Source organism: Pimephales promelas, chromosome 4 (genome assembly GCF_988280905.1).
Source record: "Pimephales promelas chromosome 4, fPimPro1.hap1.1, whole genome shotgun sequence".
Classification (NCBI taxonomy): Eukaryota; Metazoa; Chordata; class Actinopteri; order Cypriniformes; family Leuciscidae; genus Pimephales; species Pimephales promelas.
In genome coordinates, this window is record NC_142772.1 from 38,441,117 (window position 1) to 38,465,100 (window position 23,984).

At 37.1% G+C, this 23,984-nt stretch overlaps 2 protein-coding genes across 2 annotated transcripts in view; both read left to right on the forward strand.

Annotated features, from left to right (window-relative positions):
• The first annotated feature begins 1,464 nt into the window (after positions 1-1,464).
• smarca1 (SNF2 related chromatin remodeling ATPase 1) lies at positions 1,465-22,485 on the forward strand. Its single transcript, XM_039659140.2, has 25 exons — positions 1,465-1,647; positions 2,818-2,901; positions 3,419-3,585; positions 3,738-3,838; positions 6,540-6,640; positions 6,902-7,081; positions 7,556-7,711; positions 7,887-8,018; positions 10,160-10,228; positions 10,330-10,439; positions 11,403-11,629; positions 11,762-11,883; positions 13,183-13,335; positions 13,464-13,596; positions 14,527-14,672; positions 14,892-15,020; positions 15,249-15,359; positions 16,414-16,527; positions 16,615-16,737; positions 16,858-16,990; positions 18,002-18,120; positions 18,369-18,443; positions 18,536-18,673; positions 20,776-20,886; positions 21,845-22,485. Exons 1-25 carry the CDS (start codon positions 1,591-1,593, stop codon positions 21,902-21,904), a joined length of 3,051 nt encoding a protein of 1,016 aa, XP_039515074.2. The 5' UTR covers positions 1,465-1,590; the 3' UTR covers positions 21,905-22,485.
• Positions 22,486-22,948: 463 nt separating this feature from the next.
• tenm1 (teneurin transmembrane protein 1) overlaps positions 22,949-23,984 on the forward strand; it is a 278,449-nt gene continuing 277,413 nt past the window's right edge. Inside the window, exon 1 of the mRNA XM_089130471.1 lies at positions 22,949-23,188. The gene's annotated coding sequence lies outside the window, so the exon portion shown is untranslated. The remainder of the gene's footprint in view (positions 23,189-23,984) is intronic.

Sequence of the window (23,984 nt, forward strand, 5' to 3'; positions counted from 1 at the left end):
TCTGACCAACAAATATTTTTTTTCAGGTTGAAACCACCACTATTTCTCAGTAGCAGGTTGTGCTGCAAATAGTGTGGTATCTGTCTGCCACCTAGTGACCAATATCTTTGTCAAAATAGTTTGTTACCATAAAAAACTGTATTATTAATAATAGCACCTTGATCCTTAAACAGTAAAATAAATAGATTATGTGTACAGACAATGTATGGAGATATCTCAACCTAATAAGTCACAGAATGACCATAACAACACACTCTCAGAAAAAAAAGGTACAAAAGCTGTCACTGGGGTAGTTCCATATCAAAAGGTAATATGCAACATTTAAGAACAACTTATACTTTAGGACAGGTTTCTTTAAAGTACTGATTTGCACCCCTTTAGGGGTAAGTACAAAAGTGTACCTTTTAAAAGGTTTCGGTCCCACTTTTCTTTTCTTTTCTTTTTCTGAGAGTGCACTCTATAATACACAGTATGATGTCACAATATTACGGGGTGACCATTTTGGTGTCCTGACTCCAACTGAAGCTGTCCCTGCAAATGTCCCTATTTTACAGCACATTCAAAATAGCCTGAACAAACACTGCAAAAATGCCAGATCACCATAGCCTCCAGAAGCACAAACAAAAATTGAACATTTGAAAAAAATAAAACAAAGTAGATATTATTACTTTATACAGGATATTTACAAAAATTGAACATTTGAAAAAAATAAATAAAAAAAGTTGTTATTATTACTTTATACAGGATATTTACAGCTTGTGGAAATAAAAACATAAAATACAAATGGAAAAATCTAATATATATATATATATATATATATATATATATATATATATATATATATATATATATATATATATATATGTTAAATACAGTTTAATTTAGGCTATCATATGTTGTCATTTTTATTTTGTATTGTTTCTGCAATGTGTTTTGTAAAGTCAGTCATCATATGACATAATACTGTTATGCTAATATAATACCATTTGCAATTTTTCTTAGTGTAATTTTTGCCAATTGTATTAAAATAGTTAGGGGTTGACCTGCATACATAATAATTGTTATTTAATCGCAGTTTAATCTACAATAATACAAAAACATGCAAAAATGTATTGTCTCCGTTTAAAAAAATCATAGATAATAACATAAGTAAGATTTCAATTAGATTTTGACCACTGAACTAAAAAAACGCCCCGTTTCCATTTCAGAAATCTGGTCACCTTAATATCAGACATTTAGTTTATACTGAGACACTATTAAAAAAACAACAAATTACATATTTGATCTTTCTACCTGCTTTGGGTCTCGATGCATTGTGAAATGTACAATATTCAATAATTTCTTACAGCTGGTTAGTGTTTGACAGTTACCCATTTTTGAGCCTTTGATAATATCGCGATATCTAATGTACATCTCTGAAAGTGGCAATGGAACACTCTAATCTCGCGATATTTAGTATGAAGCTCTGAAAGGGGCGTGTGCGCGCGCCGTGACTGTACGGTCCTGTCATGACGCATATGCCAAAATTATGCTTTATAACTTACAGTCTGTTCACCAATAACTCATGAGAAGCTTCGTACATTGACCAACATGTCGGACGAAGAGCTACCATCTACTTCTCGGGAGGTGCAGGCGGAGGCGGAAGAGGTAAAGAGAAAGAGAGAAGTACATAATATGTTTGCAGACGGACAAAAACAGGATGCAGAAGTTTACAGTTCATCTGCGTTTGGGGGAACGGAACATGGCGGGAAGGCGGAGTTCAGTTCACATCTGCAGAGCTTTAGATGTTTATTCCTCTGTGCTCAAGAGCATGCTTTTTTATGTAGCTTTTGACAGATTTGCATGCGTTCCGTCTGCGGTCGGAGCAGAGTTGCGCCACTCTTCGTGCAGCCGCAGACGGAACGCATGCAAATCTGTCTGCTTGCCATCAACAACTACCTGCAGACGTTGCCCGCGTAAATAATCACTGACATACTCACTGTTACCGTCAGCTAAAATGACTCTAATGTCAATTTGGCTTTATTTGAGCTCAGATAAGCGTGTGTCATTGACAGTATTGATCTTTTGTTGCTATATAAGCAGGTCAAGGATGAGCTCCAACTTTTAGTTGTCAAGAAGTGTCGTTTAATAACTAAAAGATTTAAATGTTACATGGCTTTTGTCACACTTCTCATTATTGTTCAAGTTATTGTGTTTACATACATGTGCCTAATGTATATTTGTATTTTTATTCATTGTCATAGTATAGTGATAGTATAGGATTTGTGACACATTCATTACAAATTTTACAATGGTAAAATATTCTTTGACCAATAGCTACTACAGTTATTAGTTGTAAAATAAAATTGGAGAATGTATTGCCCATATATTATTATTAATAATAATAAAGTTGTGTTTTAGATTAATTAACTTTTTTTTTACTGTCATACATCTGAGTCATAGTGCGTTAATTGGACAGAGACTTAATGTCAAGATGAGCCTTTGCACAAAGTGGAATTATTTACGTGAATTACTAACATTTACAGCTTAGGATATACCGTAAAAAGTCAAATGTGTCCAATGCATTAAACAGCACTTTGCAGGACAAGTCACTTTAAACATTATGCTTATGAGTTAGTTTGAAGTATAACAGTTGTTAATTTTCCCGTCAAATCTCACTTTGTGAAGTAATTAAGCTATTTTTTCTGACTCTTTGTCATAATGTTTTATGGACATAACTTTTTTGCTACTGTAAGATGCATAGCGCCCGAAATCTAGACTTCTAGATTTGTCTGGATGCTTTTGTACGAGATGTGTGTCTTTGATGTATGTTTCTAGGAGGACCCGCCATTTCTCCTGGACCCTCCACCTAAAGCAGCTGTGAAAGAGAGCCTGGCTGACCCTGAATATGAGGAAAAAAGAGTTGAGTGTACATTACACTTTTAATGCACACTAATTATGTAGTGTATTGCCAGCCAGCAGGTTTTTAAATAAATTGAGCTGTTAGTCAGTGGTAACTACGGGTGAGAATGAGGTTTGAGGAAAACGAACAGTATTTAGTGGTAAGACCAACCAGACGAAGGATTTAGACTAAAATTTATATAAAAACTGAATTACAAAATGCTTGACGTCTTTGTACCTTAAATAGTGCTTGGGAATTCAGCATTTTTCAGGTTTCGGACACAGCTTAGAATTTCATGTTTCTTAATAGATGTTAATAGATATTTCTTAATAGATGTTAATAGATGTAAAAATGTTTGTTACATTAAATAAATGTAGAAAAAAAGTGTTGTTTTTCCCCCCTTCTGACCAACAGGGTAGTTTTTTTATTTTTTATTACACCAAACTTTGTGAGGTTGAAATAGATTTTACTGAGTTTGCAGTAAGAATTTGCATATCTTAATTTACTCACAAATCTCTGTTTCTCACTTGAATACAGAAAACGGACCGTGCGAACAGATTTGAGTTCCTACTGAAGCAGACTGAATTGTTTGCTCATTTCATTCAGCCTGCCAGTCAGAAATCCCCCACTTCACCCCTGAAGGTGAAGATGGGGAGACCCCGAATTAAACAGGACGAGAAACAGAACCTGCTATCTGTCGGAGAGTAAGCCAAACTCACACACACACACACTTACAAAAACATGCATGCTCACACATTCAGGTGCATGAGGTTAGTGACCAAAAGCTGCTGGTCAGACACGTGTCGTCATGGTGATTTGGTTTGATTTATTTCTGGCCCCTGGTTGTGTGTTTCAGTAACCGCCATCGTCGAACAGAGCAGGAGGAGGATGAGGAACTCTTATCTGAGAGCAGGAAGGCAGCTAATGTTCTTGTTCGTTTTGAAGAGTCACCCTCATGTATGAATCAATGTTTTTGTGAACAGTCAAGTCTGTTTCTGTTGATTAGCAAGTCTAATAATTAAAAATAATAACTAATATTAGTACGTTAATAAATTGGTTATTTAAAACAAAAGTTTATTTACCCTCATGTCATTCCAAACCCATGCTGTTAAATTTTTCTGTGGAAAACAAAAGGAGGAATTTGAAAAATCGTCTTATAGAACATTGGTGCACGTTTTGGTGGCGTTCCAACAAAACTGTGAATGACTTCTGCTGAGTAACAGGCAGGTTTAGAGCACGTAAATCACGACTTCAAACCACGACTCACGACTTTGTAGCATTCCAGGCCAGTCACGCCAAACTACCTGAGCGCAAGGAATGGGCTATATGCACGCATAAGTTCCGCATTTGACGTAAGGATGCTCGTCCATTTCCGGTTGTGTAGATTAAAGCGGAGGAAAACCGGAGAAAACGGGATTATGGCAGAGTCTTCAATATTTACTGTCCTCCCGTCTTTGAAACGAAACGTACATACGTTTAGATGTCATTTTATATATAGTTATGTTTATTTAATATAATTTTAAAAGAAGCATAAACACAACGAGGGGTGTCTGTTTTATCTGTTTTTGTGACTAATGTTTCTTTAGTATAACCATGGAGTATAAAATTCAATATAAATTCTCGGTATTGCATTGGACTCTATGATCGGCGGAAGTTATCAAGCATCCTTAATCCTTCACCGGAAATAACGCCGTGCATAGAGCCCATTGTGGTAGCTAGATGTTAACAAACCAGCATGGCGGGATCTACAGGGCTTATGCGCATTTGTAATAATATCTGTTGCCAAAAGTGCTTTCTCCTTGTTTATTTGAGAGAAATGGAGGAGGAAAAACAGTGCATAAGGCAAGATAAGCTGTTTTAACTTTTATTTATTTGTATATTTGGAAATGTATTTGGTATTAATTTATCCTTGCACTCAATGGACTGAAAACTAGTGAACGTTATATTGTCCTAAAGTGTATTCTCACTGTGTACCGCCTGCAGAAACACGTCATCCGTAGGAGCTGCCATTGTTGTTTTGAATGGTTTCGCGGGCTATGTGACGTCGGAGCTCGTAAATGGGTGTATATCGATCTAGTACGAGTTTACTGGTAGAAAGTCACGGGTTTGACTGCCGTTACAGTGCTCTTTCATGGGAATAAGGTTGGAAAAACACAGTTTACAGGTTGCCTGGAACGCAGCATTAATTTGTGCCTGTCCCTCACGCATAGGTATCATATGACTTCAGAAAACGTAGTATATAATCCACAAGTCACATGGACTACTTTTATGGTACTGTCATTTTGCTTTTTTGTTCTTTTTGGATCTTGACAACTCATGTCTTTGTGTTACAATATAAAGATTGTTTAAAAAAAAATCATTAGTTTGTATTCCACAGAAAATATAACAACATACAGATTTGGAAACACTTGAGGATGAGTAAATTCCTCTAAAGCAGTGGTTTTCAACCTGGGGGCCCGGGGCCCACTAGAGGACAAGCATTAATGTAAGACAAAATAAAAACAAATCAATGAACAATATATCTTAGGTTATGTTTACACGGAAACGATTCTGAAGAAAAAACGCAAAAGTGGCGTTGCGTCATCATTTTTTATTCTGCGTTTAGACGAGCGTTTTGTGTGGGAAATCCAAATGGTGACGGCAAAAGTGTGTGAAATTCAATGTAGTATGCACTTCGGGCGGCTAGGAGTGCATACTACAACAAGACCAAGTCCATGCGCTTGCGTACAACCTTCACTGTCGAGCAGAATTTTGCGTTTTTACCATTTACACGGGAACCCGGCGGTGGAGCGTTTTTCAGATTTCCACTCTGGAAATATTTGTACCTTTTCACCGGGCCTTATTTGCAATCATGACCTCAACAACTGGATTCACCAGGACAGTTTCTTAGATCAGTGTTTCTGGAGGTACACCAAAACTACACATTTTCCAACTCTTCCTAATCAATCACACCTGATTCAACTCATTAGATTCAGCTTGTTTGTTGACTCTCAAGACCAGAAATATACGGGTCAGGTAAGGGAGACATCCAAAATGTGTACTGTTGATGTGGCTCCAGGAGCAAGGTTGGGAAGTACTGTCTTAGAAAACGTCACATTAATTAATAAAATCTTATAACTGTATGTTAATTTTTATTATGAATATACATTTTTCCCAGTTATGCCAAGCTCTAAAATATTTTATCAGGAAGAAATTTTATGTAAAAAAATTTTTTTTAAATAACTCAATAGCTTGTCTTTGAGTTTTCACATATTGTTGAAGTCAAAAAGGCTGAGAACCACTGCTTTAAAGGTGAAGTGATACTAACAGCTCTAATGGAGTTGCAAAAATAATGATTGTTTTCAAGCTCAAAAAAGCCCACTGAGGCCATGCATCCTCGTTATTTTTCTGTCTTTGTCTTTGGCCTGTTTGCTATAACCTTACAGCTTCTTTGCACTTTTGTGTGTTTTGAAACAATTATTTTTGCAATTTTCAAATTACACATGGCACTTTTAAAAACACACTAGGTGCTGTCAAGAAAAACAATAAGTAGTAATGTAATATGTGTAACATTTCTCTTCCAGTACTTCCAGTTTATAGAGATGTATTGTACTGTAGCTCATTCACCTGTGATCAAATTTAATGACCATTGATTATTAATTGTTTCATTCATTGACAGACGTTAAGAATGGAACTTTGAGAGATTATCAGATCAGAGGCCTGAACTGGATGATTTCTCTGTATGAGAACGGCATTAATGGCATCCTGGCTGATGAGATGGTAAAACCCCCAATGCATCACTCTCCAATATTTTACAATAAAGGTCAACACGAACACAGCAACATTGGAAGCATGCTCATAGTGGCAGGTTCACCTACATTTCCAGAAATAGTCTGAACATACGTAATTGTGGAACCACACAGACAATTAATCTTTTCAGCATCTTTTCTGGTTTCAGTGAAACTTATTTGTCTTGGTCTGTCTTGTTGCTGTCATAGACTGTCTGTGACTCATTGGATTTATGTGTTCTGATTGGTTCAGGGTCTAGGTAAGACCCTGCAGACAATCGCGTTGCTAGGCTACTTGAAGCACTACAGGAACATTCCCGGCCCCCACATGGTCCTAGTGCCCAAATCTACTCTTCATAACTGGATGAATGAATTCAAGCGCTGGGTGCCCACCCTGAAGGCTGTCTGTCTCATTGGGAACAAAGATGAAAGAGTAAGGCTGCTCACATCCTTCTGTTTTTCTCTCACTTTCCTTCCTTCTGATCCCTTCCTACCCACTTTAATCTTACCAGCAGGGCCTTCAAAATGCTTGTGTAGAAATGAATCAGTCTTAATTAGTATGTGTGTGTGTTTTAGGCAGACTTCATACGTGACTTGATGCCTGGGTGAATGGCACGCGTGTGTGTCCTTTAGTTTTTCTCTTCCTTTCCTTCCTTCTATTCCCTTTCTACCCAGTTTCATCCTACTGCAGATCCTTCAAAGTTCTTGTGTAATAATGAATCTGTCTTTAAGGGATTGTTCACCCAAAAATGAAATTTCTGTCAATAATTACTTACCCTCATGTTGTTCCAAACCCGGCCGTTAGACCTTCGGTCATCTTCGGAACACAAATTAATTTTTCTTTAAGACAGAAATTTCATTTTTGGGTGAACTAACCCTTTAATTAGTATGTGTGTGCGTGTTTTAGGCAGCATTCATACGTGATGTGATGATGCCTGGTGAATGGGACGTGTGCGTGACATCGTACGAGATGGTGATTCGGGAGAAATCTGTCTTTAAGAAGTTTAACTGGCGCTATCTGGTTATCGACGAGGCCCATCGCATCAAAAACGAGAAATCAAAGGTATTTGAACACTGATGAGACCCAATTAATGCAAGAGTAACTAAAAAGCAAAGAAATGTGTCTCATAAAACTTCTGAGATAATTTGACGTTCTGATACAGAGGAAAAGACTTCAGAGAACCTTTCCTCTTTTTCTCCTTCTTGCTGTCTCCTTCTCTTTTAACTCACGCTCTCAGTTGTCAGAGATTGTGCGCGAGTTTAAGACGACCAATCGTCTGTTGTTGACTGGTACCCCACTGCAGAATAATCTACATGAGCTCTGGTCTCTTTTGAACTTTCTCCTGCCTGATGTGTTCAACTCTGCCAGTGTGAGTCATACTTTTTTGAATATCGCATCCTGTTTAATATCCTCCCACACGCTATGTTGCTGTGTCTGTCAGAGTTGTGTTGGAAGCGTGTGTGCAGATGTGTTCGGACGGGATTAACTTTACAAAGGTAGATGGAGTAATGTAATTTTACCACAGGACGTCTGTCATATTAATGGGCAATTCGTACAGGATAAGATATCTCAGTAAAACTAGCAGAAGTAACTCGATTTGCGCATCGCCGTCACCTTCCTGTTGTAATGAGCGTATTACATATGAATTATTCCTGATATCACGCGTTAAAACACAGATAACCTATATTTATATATATATAAAACAGTTATGTCCGACTGATAACGTCAAACAACGCATTAATTAACTTCAGATAGACACTTACCTAACGCTAAAATATATTTTGTGCCTCTAACAAGTGCTTTTCGATCTTCTTTCTGATTTGAATGGTATGTGGAAAACTACTTTAAAACAGGAAATGAAGAAAGATTTACATACATTTCTTGATCCCTTTAATACTTTTATTATGCAAGGATGCATTCAATTTATCAAAAGTAACAGTGAAGACATTTATAAAGGAAAAAAAATCTATTTAAAATAAATGCTGTTCTTTTGAACTTTCTGTTCATCAAATAATCCTGAAATCAATGTATCGTTATCACAGTTTCCACAAAAATATGAAGCACCGCCACTGTTTTCAACCATGATAATAATAAATGCTTCTTGAACACCAAATCAGCATATTAGAGTGATTCTTGAATGATCGTGTGACACTAAAGACCACTCCTATTTTTTTAATAGTCTAAGAGCTTTCCATATCCAATCTTTTCCCCCATAAAATTCCGTAAACACAGCGTTGTCTCAATAATTATCCGTGTACACACGAAACCACTGAAACTGACTCAAAACGATGTAGGCATCAAAACATGCCTTGTGTCGCTATAATTCTGCCACAGAAGTTTATTGAACAATATAAACAACTATAAATGGCCTGGTACAAAACATGAAATGTCTTAATCAGACAATAGACAAGCATCATAGCATAAGAAAGAAAATATAAAGAAATAAAGAAGTAAAAGAAAGAAATTAAATAAAATACTTTCAAGTAAATAATAAATAAAGAAATAAAAGAGGCTCAGTAACTTCTGCAGCACACACAGAAGCATGTAGTCCGCAGTTGTTGTTGCTGTTAGGTGACTAAGCGGTGTCTGAGTAGGGTCGACACATGGGCTGATGACCTCATACTGATTGGCTGGCTTTGGCTGTACACACGAAAACGTAGGGGTGTCGTTTTCAGATTTATCCACTCTGGGACCCAAGTGTAAAAAAAATAGCGGTTTCAGGCTCTCAAAACGCCAGTGTTCTGACGATTCATGCTACCCATTGATTTGCTACTTACCGGTTATGCGCATGTGCAGATTCACATTTTTTTTTTTTTTTAACAAAAGGTACATTTTATAATTTCCCTTTCAAAAAATGCTTACTACCATATAAATATTTGTACGGTCAGCCAGCTGAAAAATAAATGTCAGAAAAAAAATTTCAGTTACTATGAGGAAAGGTGTACTTTGACAAGTCAAGTCATGAATATTTTATGATAATTTTTACTTTTCACACCGTTTTAAAAATAAAAACAGTAGTCTACAGTATACAGTAGCTACTCATAACTTAGAATTGTATTATAATTGTATTTTATACGACTTTAATCGGCATTCTGTTATCAATTCGCGCTACGGTAGCATTTTTCGACAAGGCAGCAAAAATCGACAGAACACCGGATCTGTCTGGACGAAACGCAGATGTGAATTTTTTACATATACAGCTAAACGCGTTTCTATGTGGACAAGGCCTTAGAGGCATAATTTTGACAGCATATAGTTACTGTGTTGCACTGTTACATACAGTAGCAGGCATTTCCCCAAGGGATAACAAAACCTGAAGTCACCTATATTTAAGGAAGCAGCCAACAGGCTAAACATAAAACCTAAACAAGCAGAAATTTTTAGGGATAGGTTTGGTTAGGTTTAGGGATATAGGATAAAAATATAATTAGCTTAGTATAAAATTGCAAAATTAACTTAAATGTTACTACCATGACAACATATCACGTCTGTGTGTTTCTATAATTTTAGGATTTTGATTCGTGGTTCGACACAAATAACTGTCTTGGTGACCAGAAGCTGGTTGAAAGACTTCATGCAGTGAGTCTAACTCTCTCTCTTTTGAGTATATTTTTTGTATTTCTAGCATTGAAGTTCTTTTTGTTGATGAGACACTTAAGCCACTGAATGGTTGTTTTCAGGTTCTGCGTCCATTTCTTCTGCGTCGTATTAAAGCGGAAGTAGAGAAGAGTCTTCCTCCCAAGAAAGAGGTGAAGATTTACCTTGGGCTCAGTAAAATGCAGAGAGAATGGTAAGCTCCCACACAACTTCCTTGAAAAATATAAACAGGTATTGAAGGGATGAGTCAAATTTATCATTGGATCACATTCATTTTGCACTTGACCACATTGAAAATCAAGTGTAAATTTACCCAAGGTTGGGCTACAAGTTATCACTTTGATGTACATTTTTTTCAAATAGTAAAATATTGAGACAGTTATAATTAATGTGACATTGATTTCACCAGAAAAAAAAACCCTTTTAGTTGTACCACGTGCTATGTTGAGACTTTGTTGTTTTACACTGTTTTCACCTTGTGATCAAGACAACAGAAGCTGCTGCAAGCTTACATTCTGGTCACCCAATCAATAATACATGAATTAAGAAACTAGGCATGGAATCTCTTATTTCTCTCCCCAAACGACTAACATCTCTTTTCATTTTCACGTGGGCGCTGTAAATCTTGCCATATGGTTTGATAAACACTTTGGGTGATTATTTATAGTGTCATGTGTGCTGGGTACTTGTGAAATGTAAATAAACACTGTTGCTCATCACCCAGATTTTTATTGATTCCTAACACTCATTAGTGGGTTGTCTGAAGAATTTCAGCAGTCTTTCTTTAGAAAATGATTTTAAGTGTATAAAAAAATAGTGTAGTTATGTAATATCTCAAAGAGGGTTATCTGTATATGTCCTTATATTAAAATCTTTTCTTAGAAGTACCATCTGTGTTAATGTAAAATTGCTCAAAGATATATTTAAAGAAACAAGAAAAACATCTTGATAGACTCACTAGTCAACCCCACTAACCAATTTCGTCAGTTGTTGGGCAGCTAGACGACCATACTGCTCCATTGCTATTAGAACTTGGCAATATAAACTACTAAACAAGCCCTAGGTATGAAAACCCTGAAAAATGATGAGCAGTTGTGATGTTGGAATAATAAAAATTACAGACTGGCACAAGTGTTTGTTTTCTTGATTTAAACAGGTACACACGTATCCTGATGAAGGATATTGACATCCTGAACTCAGCTGGAAAGATGGATAAGATGCGGCTTTTGAATATTCTTATGCAGTTGCGGAAATGCTGCAACCATCCCTACCTGTTTGACGGAGCCGAGCCCGGTCCCCCATACACTACGGACACACACCTTGTCATCAACAGTGGCAAGATGGTTGCCCTGGATAAACTTCTGCCTAAAGTGCAAGAGCAAGGTGAGGAGTGTGTGTGTGTGTGTGTGTGTGTGTGTGTGTGTTTATTAACTTTCAGTTTTGATGCTTTTATTTGGAATTCATGATTTTTTTCTTCATGTTTTTGTGCATGTTTTCTTGGACGTGTGTTTGCAGGATCCAGAGTGTTAATATTCAGCCAGATGACACGTGTGTTGGATATTCTAGAAGATTATTGCATGTGGAGAGAGTTCGAGTACTGCAGATTGGATGGAAATACACCTCATGAGGCCAGAGAGGTACACTCTCATTCATAACCACACACATGCACTTAAATACATTCATAGTTACATACAGATAAATGCACGTCACACAACAGGTTCTTTTTCGTGAATCAAAAACATAAAGTGCGATCAGTGTTGTCAATTCTCAAACAAATGACTTTTTTACTGAATCAAAATCATACAGCATTACCTGTGTAGTTCAACTGATTCATGTACAAATCATGACTCTTTTAAGTCTTTACTGACTGGTTCTTTGTAGTAAATAAAAATTGTGTGGATGCAAACATCAACTTTAGGCAAAGTCATCATTTTGGATCCAAAATAGGTTTTCAAAAGAAGCTTTAATTATAACACGTATTATAGGTTATTAAATGTTTTAATTTTATTTTAAAGTAAAATAATATTATTACTGTAGTATTTATTTATGTTTTGTTTAACCTTTACAATTTAATTAAATAAACTATATTTAAAATTATCATTAATTTAATAATTATATTCTTAATTAATTACTTATATTAAATAATCTATATTTAAATAATCATTAATTTAATTAATATTATATTATATTAATTTAATAAATAATATTCTATTTATTAACATTGTATAGGTTCCATTAAAAAAAACATATAGGGTCTAGATTTGGTTTTTACCTATATCCTCATGCTGTAATAAACTATAAATCCAAAGCTGATATTTTTGGAAAAAAAAATAATAAATAAAAATAAAATTTTAATCTGAACTACTAAAAAAATATTTATTATTAAAAAATAGAATTTGTAGGAGTAACCAGAGCCGCAGTTGTGGAATCATGATTCCCATCCCTAAATACCAAGGAATAGAAAGGAACGATTCACCAAGAGGAAGAAAGGAAATCAACAAGCTTTATAAAATTATGAGCCACGTACAGATACTTCATGTGGAATCTCAGCAGAGTTTATATAAAGACACTGATTAACCAACCTGGTAGTCATGGAAACCGAACTGATTAGTTCTGGGGTGAAACTGCGGTTACATGGGAATGTAAGACACACTCATAAGCTAAGAATATTCCTGCAGATATTAGACATTAAAAAGGTGGAAGCATATCAATTTAGAATCGAACCACCAGTCTGTCTGTTTTAATGTTATGTGAGTTTGATTTAAGTTATTTTGTCGATGTTTCATTTGTATATGTAAATTGCATTATGTATATCAGCCCTGACCACTACTAATGTGAAATAGACCTTAATAATCAAAATTATATAAGTATTTATTAGTATTTAATTGCTGTCCTTCTCTTTTCCTGTTTTGTCCTCCTCTCTTGTTGTGCATTAGCAAGCCATAGATGCTTTTAATGCCCCGAACAGCAGTAAATTTATCTTCATGCTGAGCACACGGGCAGGTGGGCTGGGGATTAATTTGGCTACAGCTGACGTAGTGATTCTCTACGACTCAGACTGGAACCCACAAGTGGACCTGCAGGCCATGGTGACACACACACATACACACAACTGAGCTCACTAAACTGTATGATTGTGAGCCTCAGGGAGATACCTGTTTTCTTTATGACTTCTTGTTTTAATGGTTTTTGTTGTGTCGTGTGCTGTATTATTTAGGACCGTGCTCACCGTATTGGACAGAAGAAACCAGTTAAAGTGTTCAGGTTGATCACAGACAACACTGTGGAGGAGAGAATTGTGGAGAGAGCGGAGATGAAACTACGCCTGGACTCTATAGTCATTCAGCAGGGTATGAATACACTAAGGGTGAAACAGTTTCTTTAAAACAGTCTCTGTAAAAGATCATTGTGACATACTGGCCACTACTAGTAAACAGCATGAGGTTTCAGTATCACACGCCAAACACATGCATCCAATACTAACTCAAAAATGGGTACTGTGGAAAAACAATAGTATCTACAATATGAGTTTTGTTTACTTTAAAGGGATAGTTCACAAAAAACAAACAAAAAAATCTGCCATTATTTACTCACCTTCAAGTTGTTCAAAACCTGTGTGAATTTCTTTCTTCTGTTGAACACAAAAGAAGATATTTTGATGAATGTCAGACACCAAATGGAAAAAAATTACTATGGATGTCAATGTAGTGACATCAAACATTTGGTTTCCGTGACAGAGAGAATTACTGTAATTTTTTTTTTGGAACATGGACACCTTACAATTCATAGAGTTTGTGATTTTTATTTTCAGAGGAGTCGTTAGACCGAATATCTATTCCTTTACACCACCGTTAAAAAAGTTGGGGTCAGTAAGAAATTAATACTTTTATTCAGCAAAGATGCGTTTACTTGATCAAAAGTGACAGTAAAGACATTTCAAATGTTATAAAACATTTCTATTTCAAATCAGCGCCTTTTTAAAACTTTCTATTCATCAAAGAATCCTGAAAAATATGACAGTTTCCACAAAAAGCATTAAGCAGAGCAGCTGTTTTAAATATTGATAATAATGTTAAATAGCGGCTGCAAATGGCATGCGGCTGCTGACAATTCAGCTTTGTCATTAAAGGAATATATATATTTTAAAATATATATTTAAGTTAAAAGTATTTCACAAAATTATATTTTTACTGTATTTTTGATTGTGAGAAATATAAAGGTTAAGTAGCATTTGTGTCAGTCATATGACTTAATATTTTCCTCTATTTATGCTCTTTCAGGACGGCTGATCGACCAGCAGAATAAACTGGGAAAGGATGAAATGCTACAAATGATCCGACATGGAGCAACACACGTGTTTGCCTCTAAAGACAGCGAACTAACTGATGAAGACATCGACACCATCCTGGAAAGAGGTGCCAAGAAGGTGAGTGGACCTGAACACCCGGATACCGAATACTATAAAGTTGCTTAAATTTACAGGAAGTCTCCATAATAACTTTAAGTCCAAGTTCCAAAAGCATTTGACTTCAAACTCATACAAATAAAATGCATCTGATTTCCTTCATAATATTATGAGATTCTTTTCAATCGTACACTTGGGATGACACAATTTAACCCTTTTTAACATTGTGTGTCCCCTCAGACGGCTGAGATGAACGAGCGCATGTCGAATCTCGGCGAGAGCTCGCTGAGGAACTTCACCATGGACACAGGCGGCACCGAGACCAGCCTTTACAAGTTTGAGGGAGAGGATTACAGAGAGAAACAGAAAGTTAGTGTCTGTGTGGAGGTTTACCAGGTGGAAATAAATTCGTACTCATTTATAATACAGCACTGAAGTCCATTACAGTAAAGCGAGAGTCTATCAGTGAGAATTTGGCAGGTTTTTGAACTTTGCTCCTGTGTACGTCACAGACTGTGAGAGTTTATGTGAAAGTGTGTAGCTGAAAGTGTGTTTGTGTGTGTTTAAGTTTTAAACAATTCTCTCTGTGTTGTGCAGCTTAGTTTGATCGAATGGATCGAGCCTCCTAAGAGAGAGAGGAAGGCCAATTATGCTGTAGATGCTTACTTCAGAGAAGCACTCCGAGTCAGCGAACCAAGAGCCCCGAAGGTAACGCACACACACACACACACAGTTTAGACACTCTGAAATGATTTTTTTGTCAGTGCTACTCATGACTGCATGTAGGTACTGGTACAGTCTACACAACACTACTGCACAATAAATAATGCTCTCAGATCACGGTTTTCATCACTGACAGTTGCACTGGATTCAGTGAGTTAAAGTAAATGTAGGAACTCGGCTGAAGGGTATGTATTGAAAGGACGTAATTGATAAAGAGTTGAAAAACAAAGGTTGTAGGTTCAGACGCTGACTCAGGAAATGACCTCATGAACTAGATGTTCTTCTTTCCTCTGTCCTGTCACTGCCATGCCCTTGAGAGAGACACTTAACACTAGATTGCTCCTGAGGGACAGTTTATTCGAATAGTGCACTGTGTCATCGACAAACATCGATATGGATAAAAGTGGCTGCTAAAGAAGAAGGAAATGCACCTTTTATGCAGCTTCTTAATTTCTATAGCTGATTAAATCAATTGTTGCATATATTCAATTTGAAAAAATAACAATAAACATTGTAATAATAATCATATATAAAATAGAATAGTATATAAATAGTACTAAAATCTCATTTATTCTGGTTCACACTGTCCCAACAAACGTCAATATTATTTGGATCTACAGGAATGCTGGGAAACGTAACTATCTAAAACCAGCAACTGTTGGTAAATGGTGTTTTTTTGGCATTTGCAAGGGCAGTGTAATTTAGCTTTAATATCGCCTTGTCCTTTAAAGTATAATTTAAAGAATAATGATTCCTAGTGTGATGAAAGTCGATAGTTTATAAAGTGATAACCCTGTCAAGCAAAATAGCAGGGAGCCAATAAACCTTAACTTTAATGAATATCATTAAATTAAATTGAAAATTAAATGAGTGTTTAGATTGAAGTGAAGTCTCCGCTAGATAAAGATGCATCTGCCGGGAGCATAACAATGTTTTGTCATTATACAGTGCCGTCAAAGGATCACACAAATGTTTTAAATGACAGTATAGAGATACGTGTCTGTGGAGAGATCATGAAAAGTGTATGTGTGTGATCCAGGCTCCTCGGCCTCCAAAGCAGCCCAACATCCAGGACTTTCAGTTCTTTCCACCACGTCTCTTTGAGCTGCTGGAGATGGAGATTCTTTACTACAGGAAAACCATTGGATACAAGGTGAGGTCTTCATGTTTGTTTTCAATAATTGTGTAAAATCTGTTGCTTCCGCAAAAGTGTTCGATTGTGTATTTGTGTTTATTGTAGGTTCCACGTAATCCAGATATCCCAAATTCAGCACAGGTCCAGAAGGAGGAACAAGCAAAGATAGACGAGGCAGAACCTCTCTCACCTGAAGAGACGGAGGAAAAAGAGAAACTACTTACACAAGTGGATACAAACACTCACCCTCTCTTCTCTATCACTCACTCGTACATTCACTGACACTCTCACAAATGTGCTAATTACAGAGCAATGCTACAGCAGAATATGTTTGTTTGTTTTCCTCAGGGTTTCACAAACTGGAACAAGCGTGATTTCAATCAGTTTATTAAAGCTAATGAGAAATATGGTCGTGATGACATTGACAACATCGCCAGAGAGGTGGAGGGCAAGACCCCTGAAGAAGTCATGGAGTACTCGGGTAAAATACACACCAATGCAACTACACACAAACCTATTATTTATAGACAATTACACACTTAGAATGTGCAAGCATATTTTAAAAAAGCTTCAGGAAGCCCTGAATAATTAGCCTGGTTGTGGGTTCATGTGACCTGATTATATAAAAATAAGAAAGAAATACATAATATAATATATTTTTTTGCTTTTTATATAAATAAAATCTGTATTAAAAGCATAGTTCACGCTAAAATGAAAATGAAGTCATAAATTACCCACCCTGGTGTTGTTCTAATGTCCTTCTTTCTTTTATGGAACACAGAATAATTAAAAAAAAATGTCCCGCCCACACTCATCCATATAATGGTGGTGAAGAGCAACCAGCATCAAGCTTTTTAAAAAAAGAAGCAAAAGTATCACAGAATGATCCCATGCGACATTCACAGTATATTCCAAGAAGAGTTGACATGATATCAGATTTTTCACTACATGATTATCGTGGCCAAAATAATTCACAATAACATTGGGATGCCAAACAGAAACTGGTGCTGGTATTTCCGTCTCATAATATCATATGTGCACAATTCATTTTTAAATATCAGTGTTTTCACCAATATTCCGACTCCCCTAATCAACACGATAACGATATTTTCTTTTGGTGGTTCTTTGGTGGTATTTAAAACCGATATAATTTTTATAAAATGTTCTGAGGGTATACAATATACAATTTGAGGTATTATTTCATGAAAATCCTGCCTTGGCCGTTGGTCTGTGCACAGCTACACGACGCGTGTTTGTGTAACGCCGCAGTTCACTCTGTCTCGCCGAGAAAAAGCACACAAAAGAAATCAAGATAACAAAAACTTCTTTTTTTGATTCTAGTCACGTTTTCAACACCATTATATTCACACACACATACACATGCATAAAATACACAATCAGCTAACCTCACACTTGTCTGAACTACACGAAAATGTTTCAATCCTGTATCAACTACACAGACACACATCTCACACCTTTGTCCTTATTATAGCGGTGTTTTGGGAACGTTGCAATGAGCTGCAGGATATTGAGAAGATCATGGCTCAGATAGAGCGTGGAGAAGCTCGCATCCAGAGACGCATCAGCATCAAAAAAGCCCTGGATGCCAAGGTCAACCTTTCAAAAACTCACAATGGAATTGTGTTATTGACAAGCAGGTTTTTTTTTTCTTTAATGGGTGCTGAATTATGATTGTGTGGGTTTCATTTTTCTTGCTTTTGATGACTTGCAACCTCAATATAAAGCAATATTAGTCACAGCCTTATCATAGAAAGCAAGAAACTTTCAGGAAATGTAATTTTTGATGCAATAATAATTAGTAAATATTTCTTGTTTGATGGTGTTTTGTGTACTTGTAGATAGCACGGTATAAGGCTCCGTTCCACCAGCTCCGCATCCAGTACGGGACAAACAAAGGAAAGAACTACACAGAGGTGCGTGCATGTGAGAGAGCTAGTGTTTGTGTGTAGTGTAGTGTGTTTACTAAGAACTTAAAAATGAAAACTTTTCTTTTCCATGTCTGCAGGAGGAAGACAGGTTTCTGATTTGCATGTTGCACAAGATGGGCTTTGATAAAGAATATGTTTATGAAGAACTTCGACAGTGTGTACGGAACGCTCCACAGTTCAGATTTGACTGGTTCATTAAGTCCAGGACTGCAATGGTGAGAATGTTTTTTCTGTTAGAGCCAGGGCTCCTAAAGTCATGGGCAACCTGGAAATATCAAGGATTTTTTTTGGTTAAAAATTCTTTAAGGGACACTCCAGCCATTTGCATAAATCATTTTCCCCTGAGACGAGAGAAATCCGCTTTTTACCTTTTTCACTTCCTCCTACAATGACGCAAAAATCGTCATTTTACGTCATTGTAGGAGGAAGTGTAAGAGGGGGGGATTTCTGTAAAGACTACATGCACTAGATCTCACACTTTCAAACCCGCCCATAGGGGGTTGGACCTAATGCGCTAACAGACCGATCACAGATCAGTGACAGTGCATTTGATTTCACCGGCAGATTTCACTTTTTGAAATTATGGACGACGCTTCTGAATACGCAGACTGATGCATTATGGATAGGCTTGGGTACCAAAATGCGGTGCCAATAGTGAACCGGTTCCGACGTAAACGGTAATAACCAGACCGAATAAGAACAAAAATTTTGGTTCCTGAATCTCTGTGTCATGAAGTGCAAACACGCAAAGTCTCTTGCTCTCTCCCTCGTACGCACACTATACGGTTTGGAGCACGGTCTGATCTATCTCGCATGCGCGCTCTTGATCGCTCGCTCTAGATTCTGGAAGATTTTAACTAATGGGCTCTATGCACGGCGGTATTTCCAGTGATGGTCTAAGGATGCTCGATAACTTCCGCCGATCGTAGAGTCCAATGCTTTACCGAGAATTTATATTGTTTTTTATACTCTGTGGCTATACTAAAGAAACGTTGGTCACAAATACAGACCCCCCTCATTTTGTTTATGCTTCTTTGTTTATTTTATGAAATAAACATAACTATTTATAAAATTACATCTAAACGTATTAAAGTTTTGTTTTAAAGATGGGAGGACAGTAAAGTTTGAAGATGCTGCCATAATCCTGTTTTCCTCGGTTTTCCTCCGCTTTAAATCTCCCCAACCGGAAACTGAAGAGCAGCCTTGCGCCAAATACGGAACTTATGCGTGCATATAGCCTTATTGCGGGCATCAGGGAGCCGTTATCAATATGCGGGAGACTCCCGGAACGTCTGATAGCGAGGGGATTAATGAAGATGCAGAAGACAAAACGCTACAAGGTTTGGCTGCATTTCATGTGTAAAATTACGCGTCAGAGTAAGTGTGCTGATTGTCTGAAGCCCATATAGAATCACACCAATCCATTGACAATCCGCCGCCTTGCCGCTCTTACGTCGTCATATTATATTAGCGCGCATTATCTGATTTCATTGTGGAAATGATTTCCAGGCGTGTCATAGAATGGAGCTCAACTCTAGTCTACATTGATGGGCGGAGTAGTGGGAGTGGCCTGCGGAACTGAGCATTGCAATGCACTATGGGGATAGTTGTCTACGATCCACAATCCACAGATCAAAATATTTCCAGTCGTTAGCTTTTAACGAGGGTGTTTGGATCACACGCTCAGCCATCGCGTCTCTATTATGTGCACGCCACAGACAGTCCGGGCACTGCACTTCCACGATTCAGAGTTCCGTCTTTTGCGTTCCATAAATATTACGTTATTAAAATTTTTTGGAAAATCGTTTTTCGACATTTGTAAATCGATTCAGAATCGTCCACGTCTGCATCGCGATGCATCTAACCCCTAGAAACGATAGAATTTTTATTTCGTCCATGTATCGTCATATCTCTCAGCCCTAGTTGGGGTTTACTGAGATGTACTTTGGGGACAGCAGTGAACTGAATCTGACGAAGCCTCCATTTGGAGTGGTCTTCAATTGGAAAAACAGTTAATACATTTTTAAAAATGCAAGACGTTTTCTTTTAGTTTGGGTTATGTCTAGTGTTCATGTAAAAACAATAAAAGCCTATGAATGCATATCTCACACAAATGCAAACAACTCTCCTTTTAATCACATTGCATCCAGGGATTGTTTTTCAGGTCATATTGGTGTGCTTGTTTGTGAAAGTGTGTGGGTGCAGGTACTTGTGTGATGCCTGAAAGGAATTGTAAAAGTATATGAGATGTGATGTATAACTCCTGTGCCGAGATGATGAAAGAGTTTCCTTCCGTGTGTTTTGTCTGGTTTGCTAGGAGCTGCAGCGTCGCTGTAACACACTCATTTCTCTCATTGAGAAAGAGAACATGGAGATAGAGGAGAAAGAGCGAGCTGAGAAAAAGAGAAGAACACCCAAAGGACAATCAGTAATACGTCCTGTCTTCTTTCTTTTCGCTCCATCTGTTGTTGTGCTCCGTGCTTCACGTCCCCAAAGACTTTCCCTCTAGTTCAGAATTATGCTTGAACAACTGAACAAGAACAACATGCAAATGATCAAAATTCCCTTCAGATTTACTGTCCACAGTAAAGTTTAGTATATCCCACTGATGATTTCAAACCTGTCTATCTATATGTATGTATCTGTCGATCTATCAGAGCATGTGCATGGTGAGTTGCAAGATTTTGCCTGGAGCAAGGAGCATTTTTTTTCTGCCCGTGTTCTCTTTGCTCCAGTCTCGTTCCATCACATGCTAAATGCCTATAATGTCAGCAAGATTTACAACGTGTTAAATCTGTCTACGAGACAAGAAAAACATGCAAATTATCTGTCTATCTATCAATGTCTGTCTGCCTGTCTATCTATCTATCTGGCTTCCCATGTCTTAATTTAAAGTTATATTGTCAGCAAGATTTAGAATGTTATATCTGATTGTCTATCTATCTATCTATCTATCTATCTATCTATCTATCTATCTATCTATCTATCTATCTATCTATCTATCTATCTATCTATCTATCTATCTATCTATCTATCTATCTATCTATCTATCTATCTATCATCATCTATCTATCTATCTATCTATCTATCTATCTATCTATCTATCTATCTATCTGTCTGTCTGTCTGTCTGTCTGTCTATCTATCTATCTATCTATCTGCCTATCTATCTATCTGTCTGTCTGTCTGTCTATCTATCTATCTATCTATCTATCTATCTATCTATCTATCTATCTATCTATCTATCTATCTATCTATCTATCTATCTATCTATCTATCTATCTATCTATCTATCTATCTATCTATCTATCTATCTATCTATCTATCTATCTGTCTGTCTGTCTGTCTGTCTGCCTATTTATCTATCTGTCTATCTTGTCACCACAGGCTCACAAGCGTAAAGCCGAAGTGTCATCTGACTGGAAAGAGAAGAAATCTCGGACCTGACTCCTGTGCCCGCAGTCCCCCATTACGAAGCACTACAATAATCGATGCTCTCTACGGCATTTTGTTGTTATGTTTATTTTTTATTTTTAAATCTGTTATATCTGTGATTCAACACCAGTTTCTTAAAATAAACATGTAAATTCTAGCAAAACAAAAGCTTTTGGGACATATAAAACACTTCCATACCGTGTTCAATCTTGTCCCACAGGCTGCATACTTGTTGGCAGCTACACGTTTTGCTAGAGCTTTGTATCTTTTTTTTCAAAATGTTCCTTGTTCATATCAACATTGGCAATTATTTAGCATGCTAAATTGGGTCTCTAAAGCCCATTCTGATCTTGTTTGTGTGTTTCATAAATGAAATCCTTTTTTGCCTGAGACTGTTATTGTATGTTTAAGGTCTCTGTGATTTGCACCTTAATCCATGTGATCTTTCGCTTTGCACATCCAATCTTCTTAAGCTCTTTTATACATTTCATGTGCCATTTTAATGTTGCATTTAAGCTATTTTACACATTCTTGTTTGAACCTTTGCTGATCTTTATATGTACAAGTCCAGTATTATTAAAAAACGAAATGTGTTGGTTGTGTTTACATCTCAATATTGTCTTAACAAAATTTGCATAATGGGGCTAAAATCGTGTGTCCTTGCCAGGCATGGCAAGACAGAAAAAGCAATAAAAGTTTCTATTTACACTGAAACCGATTCAGTGATCAAGGGACACTTGGAAAGTAACGTTACCCAGTCCCCAAACCCATCTGAAACCAGGATGGGAGATAAGCAAAGAATCGCAAACAATTCTAGACTAATTTAGGCATTTTTTTCAACTGTGGTGAACTGATAAAAGGAGAGAAAATTAAACAAGAAAAAAATACAAACTAAAAAGTAGGCTTATAATAACGTCAGAAAGCTTACTCATTCCTGTGAGTTGCTGGTGTGTGTTGCAGCAGGATGGAAGTGACTGCAGTACCTCTTCATGCAACATGGGGGCGCTGTTGTACTTCCTCTCCGCTTGGCGCGCAACATCACACTCTCCGTTCTGTTGAATACACGCGACTTCACACTTTCTGTCACACTCTCAGACAACGTGAGTACAAAACCCGGTTGTCTTAAAGGCAAGAAAAAACACCTGAACGAGCAGAGATGAGATGCCGGCCGTTATCTGACTCGGGTTACACTCTGAGCACATCATTGGTTCTGGTGAAAACCGTTACCGTACCGCAATGATGACATCTTATTTAAGCGCGCAGGCAGATGACAAGACAAGCAACCTGTGCTATCAGGTAAGAGCTTTGGTTCAACAGCACTAAACAAAAGTCTCTTTATTTCTCCCTGCTACTTTCTCTATCGCTGCCTGCCTCTTCACTCCTGTATATAAAAATGAGGGGTTTCAAATTGAAATTGCTGCTGGTAGGTGTGCGTGTCTCAATCACACCTATGGTTTATGCAAGGCACACACACTCACTCGCACACACACAGTCATTAGTACCCAAATGACCCGCTGTGACAGAACTGCAGTCACACGCTTGCATTCTGCTTCCTGCTCACTGGCCCAGAAATCCAATCTCCCCCATCATCCATCTCTGTGTACGTGTGAGTGTGTGTGTCTTGAATGCAGGTGTTAATGTGTTTTCGTGCCTTATCTCACTCAACCAAACACTATATAAAACATATGCAGCTCAGGAAGAACACTGCAATATTCACTCTACTGTTTCACTGGGAACAAGTTGGCTAATTGTGAGTTTGAACACAAAATCTTTATTTTCAAAAGAATTTGAGACTGTCATAATTAAATGGGCTCCGAAGTTTAACAGAGACTGTTTAGCACAAAACATTCCTCTTGTAATAGTCTCAGGGCCCCATACTGTTCAGTGCTGTCTCTCTTTTACCAACTGCTGTTCATTTGGCTTTGAGCTATACTATTATAGACATTACAGCTTTGAAAATCAATATAATGATAATTGATGTTCTTGAACGACAATTCAGATGTTCTTAAATTATGCTATTTTTTTTAAATGAATAACAAGACAAACCAGGTTTGACATCACTAATGCCATTATATTAGGGATGCACCAAATT

What these genes read in the sequence shown, in the direction of transcription:
- smarca1 (XM_039659140.2), top strand. Translation starts at nt 1,591, where the DNA reads ATGTCGGACGAAGAGCTACCATCTACTTCTCGGGAGGTGCAGGCGGAG. An exon ending in AAGTGGACCTGCAGGCCATG is followed by an intron (nt 13,336 to 13,463) that starts GTGACACACACA and finishes TGTATTATTTAG; the next exon opens with GACCGTGCTCACCGTATTGG. An exon ending in AAGGAAAGAACTACACAGAG is followed by an intron (nt 18,444 to 18,535) that starts GTGCGTGCATGT and finishes CCATGTCTGCAG; the next exon opens with GAGGAAGACAGGTTTCTGAT.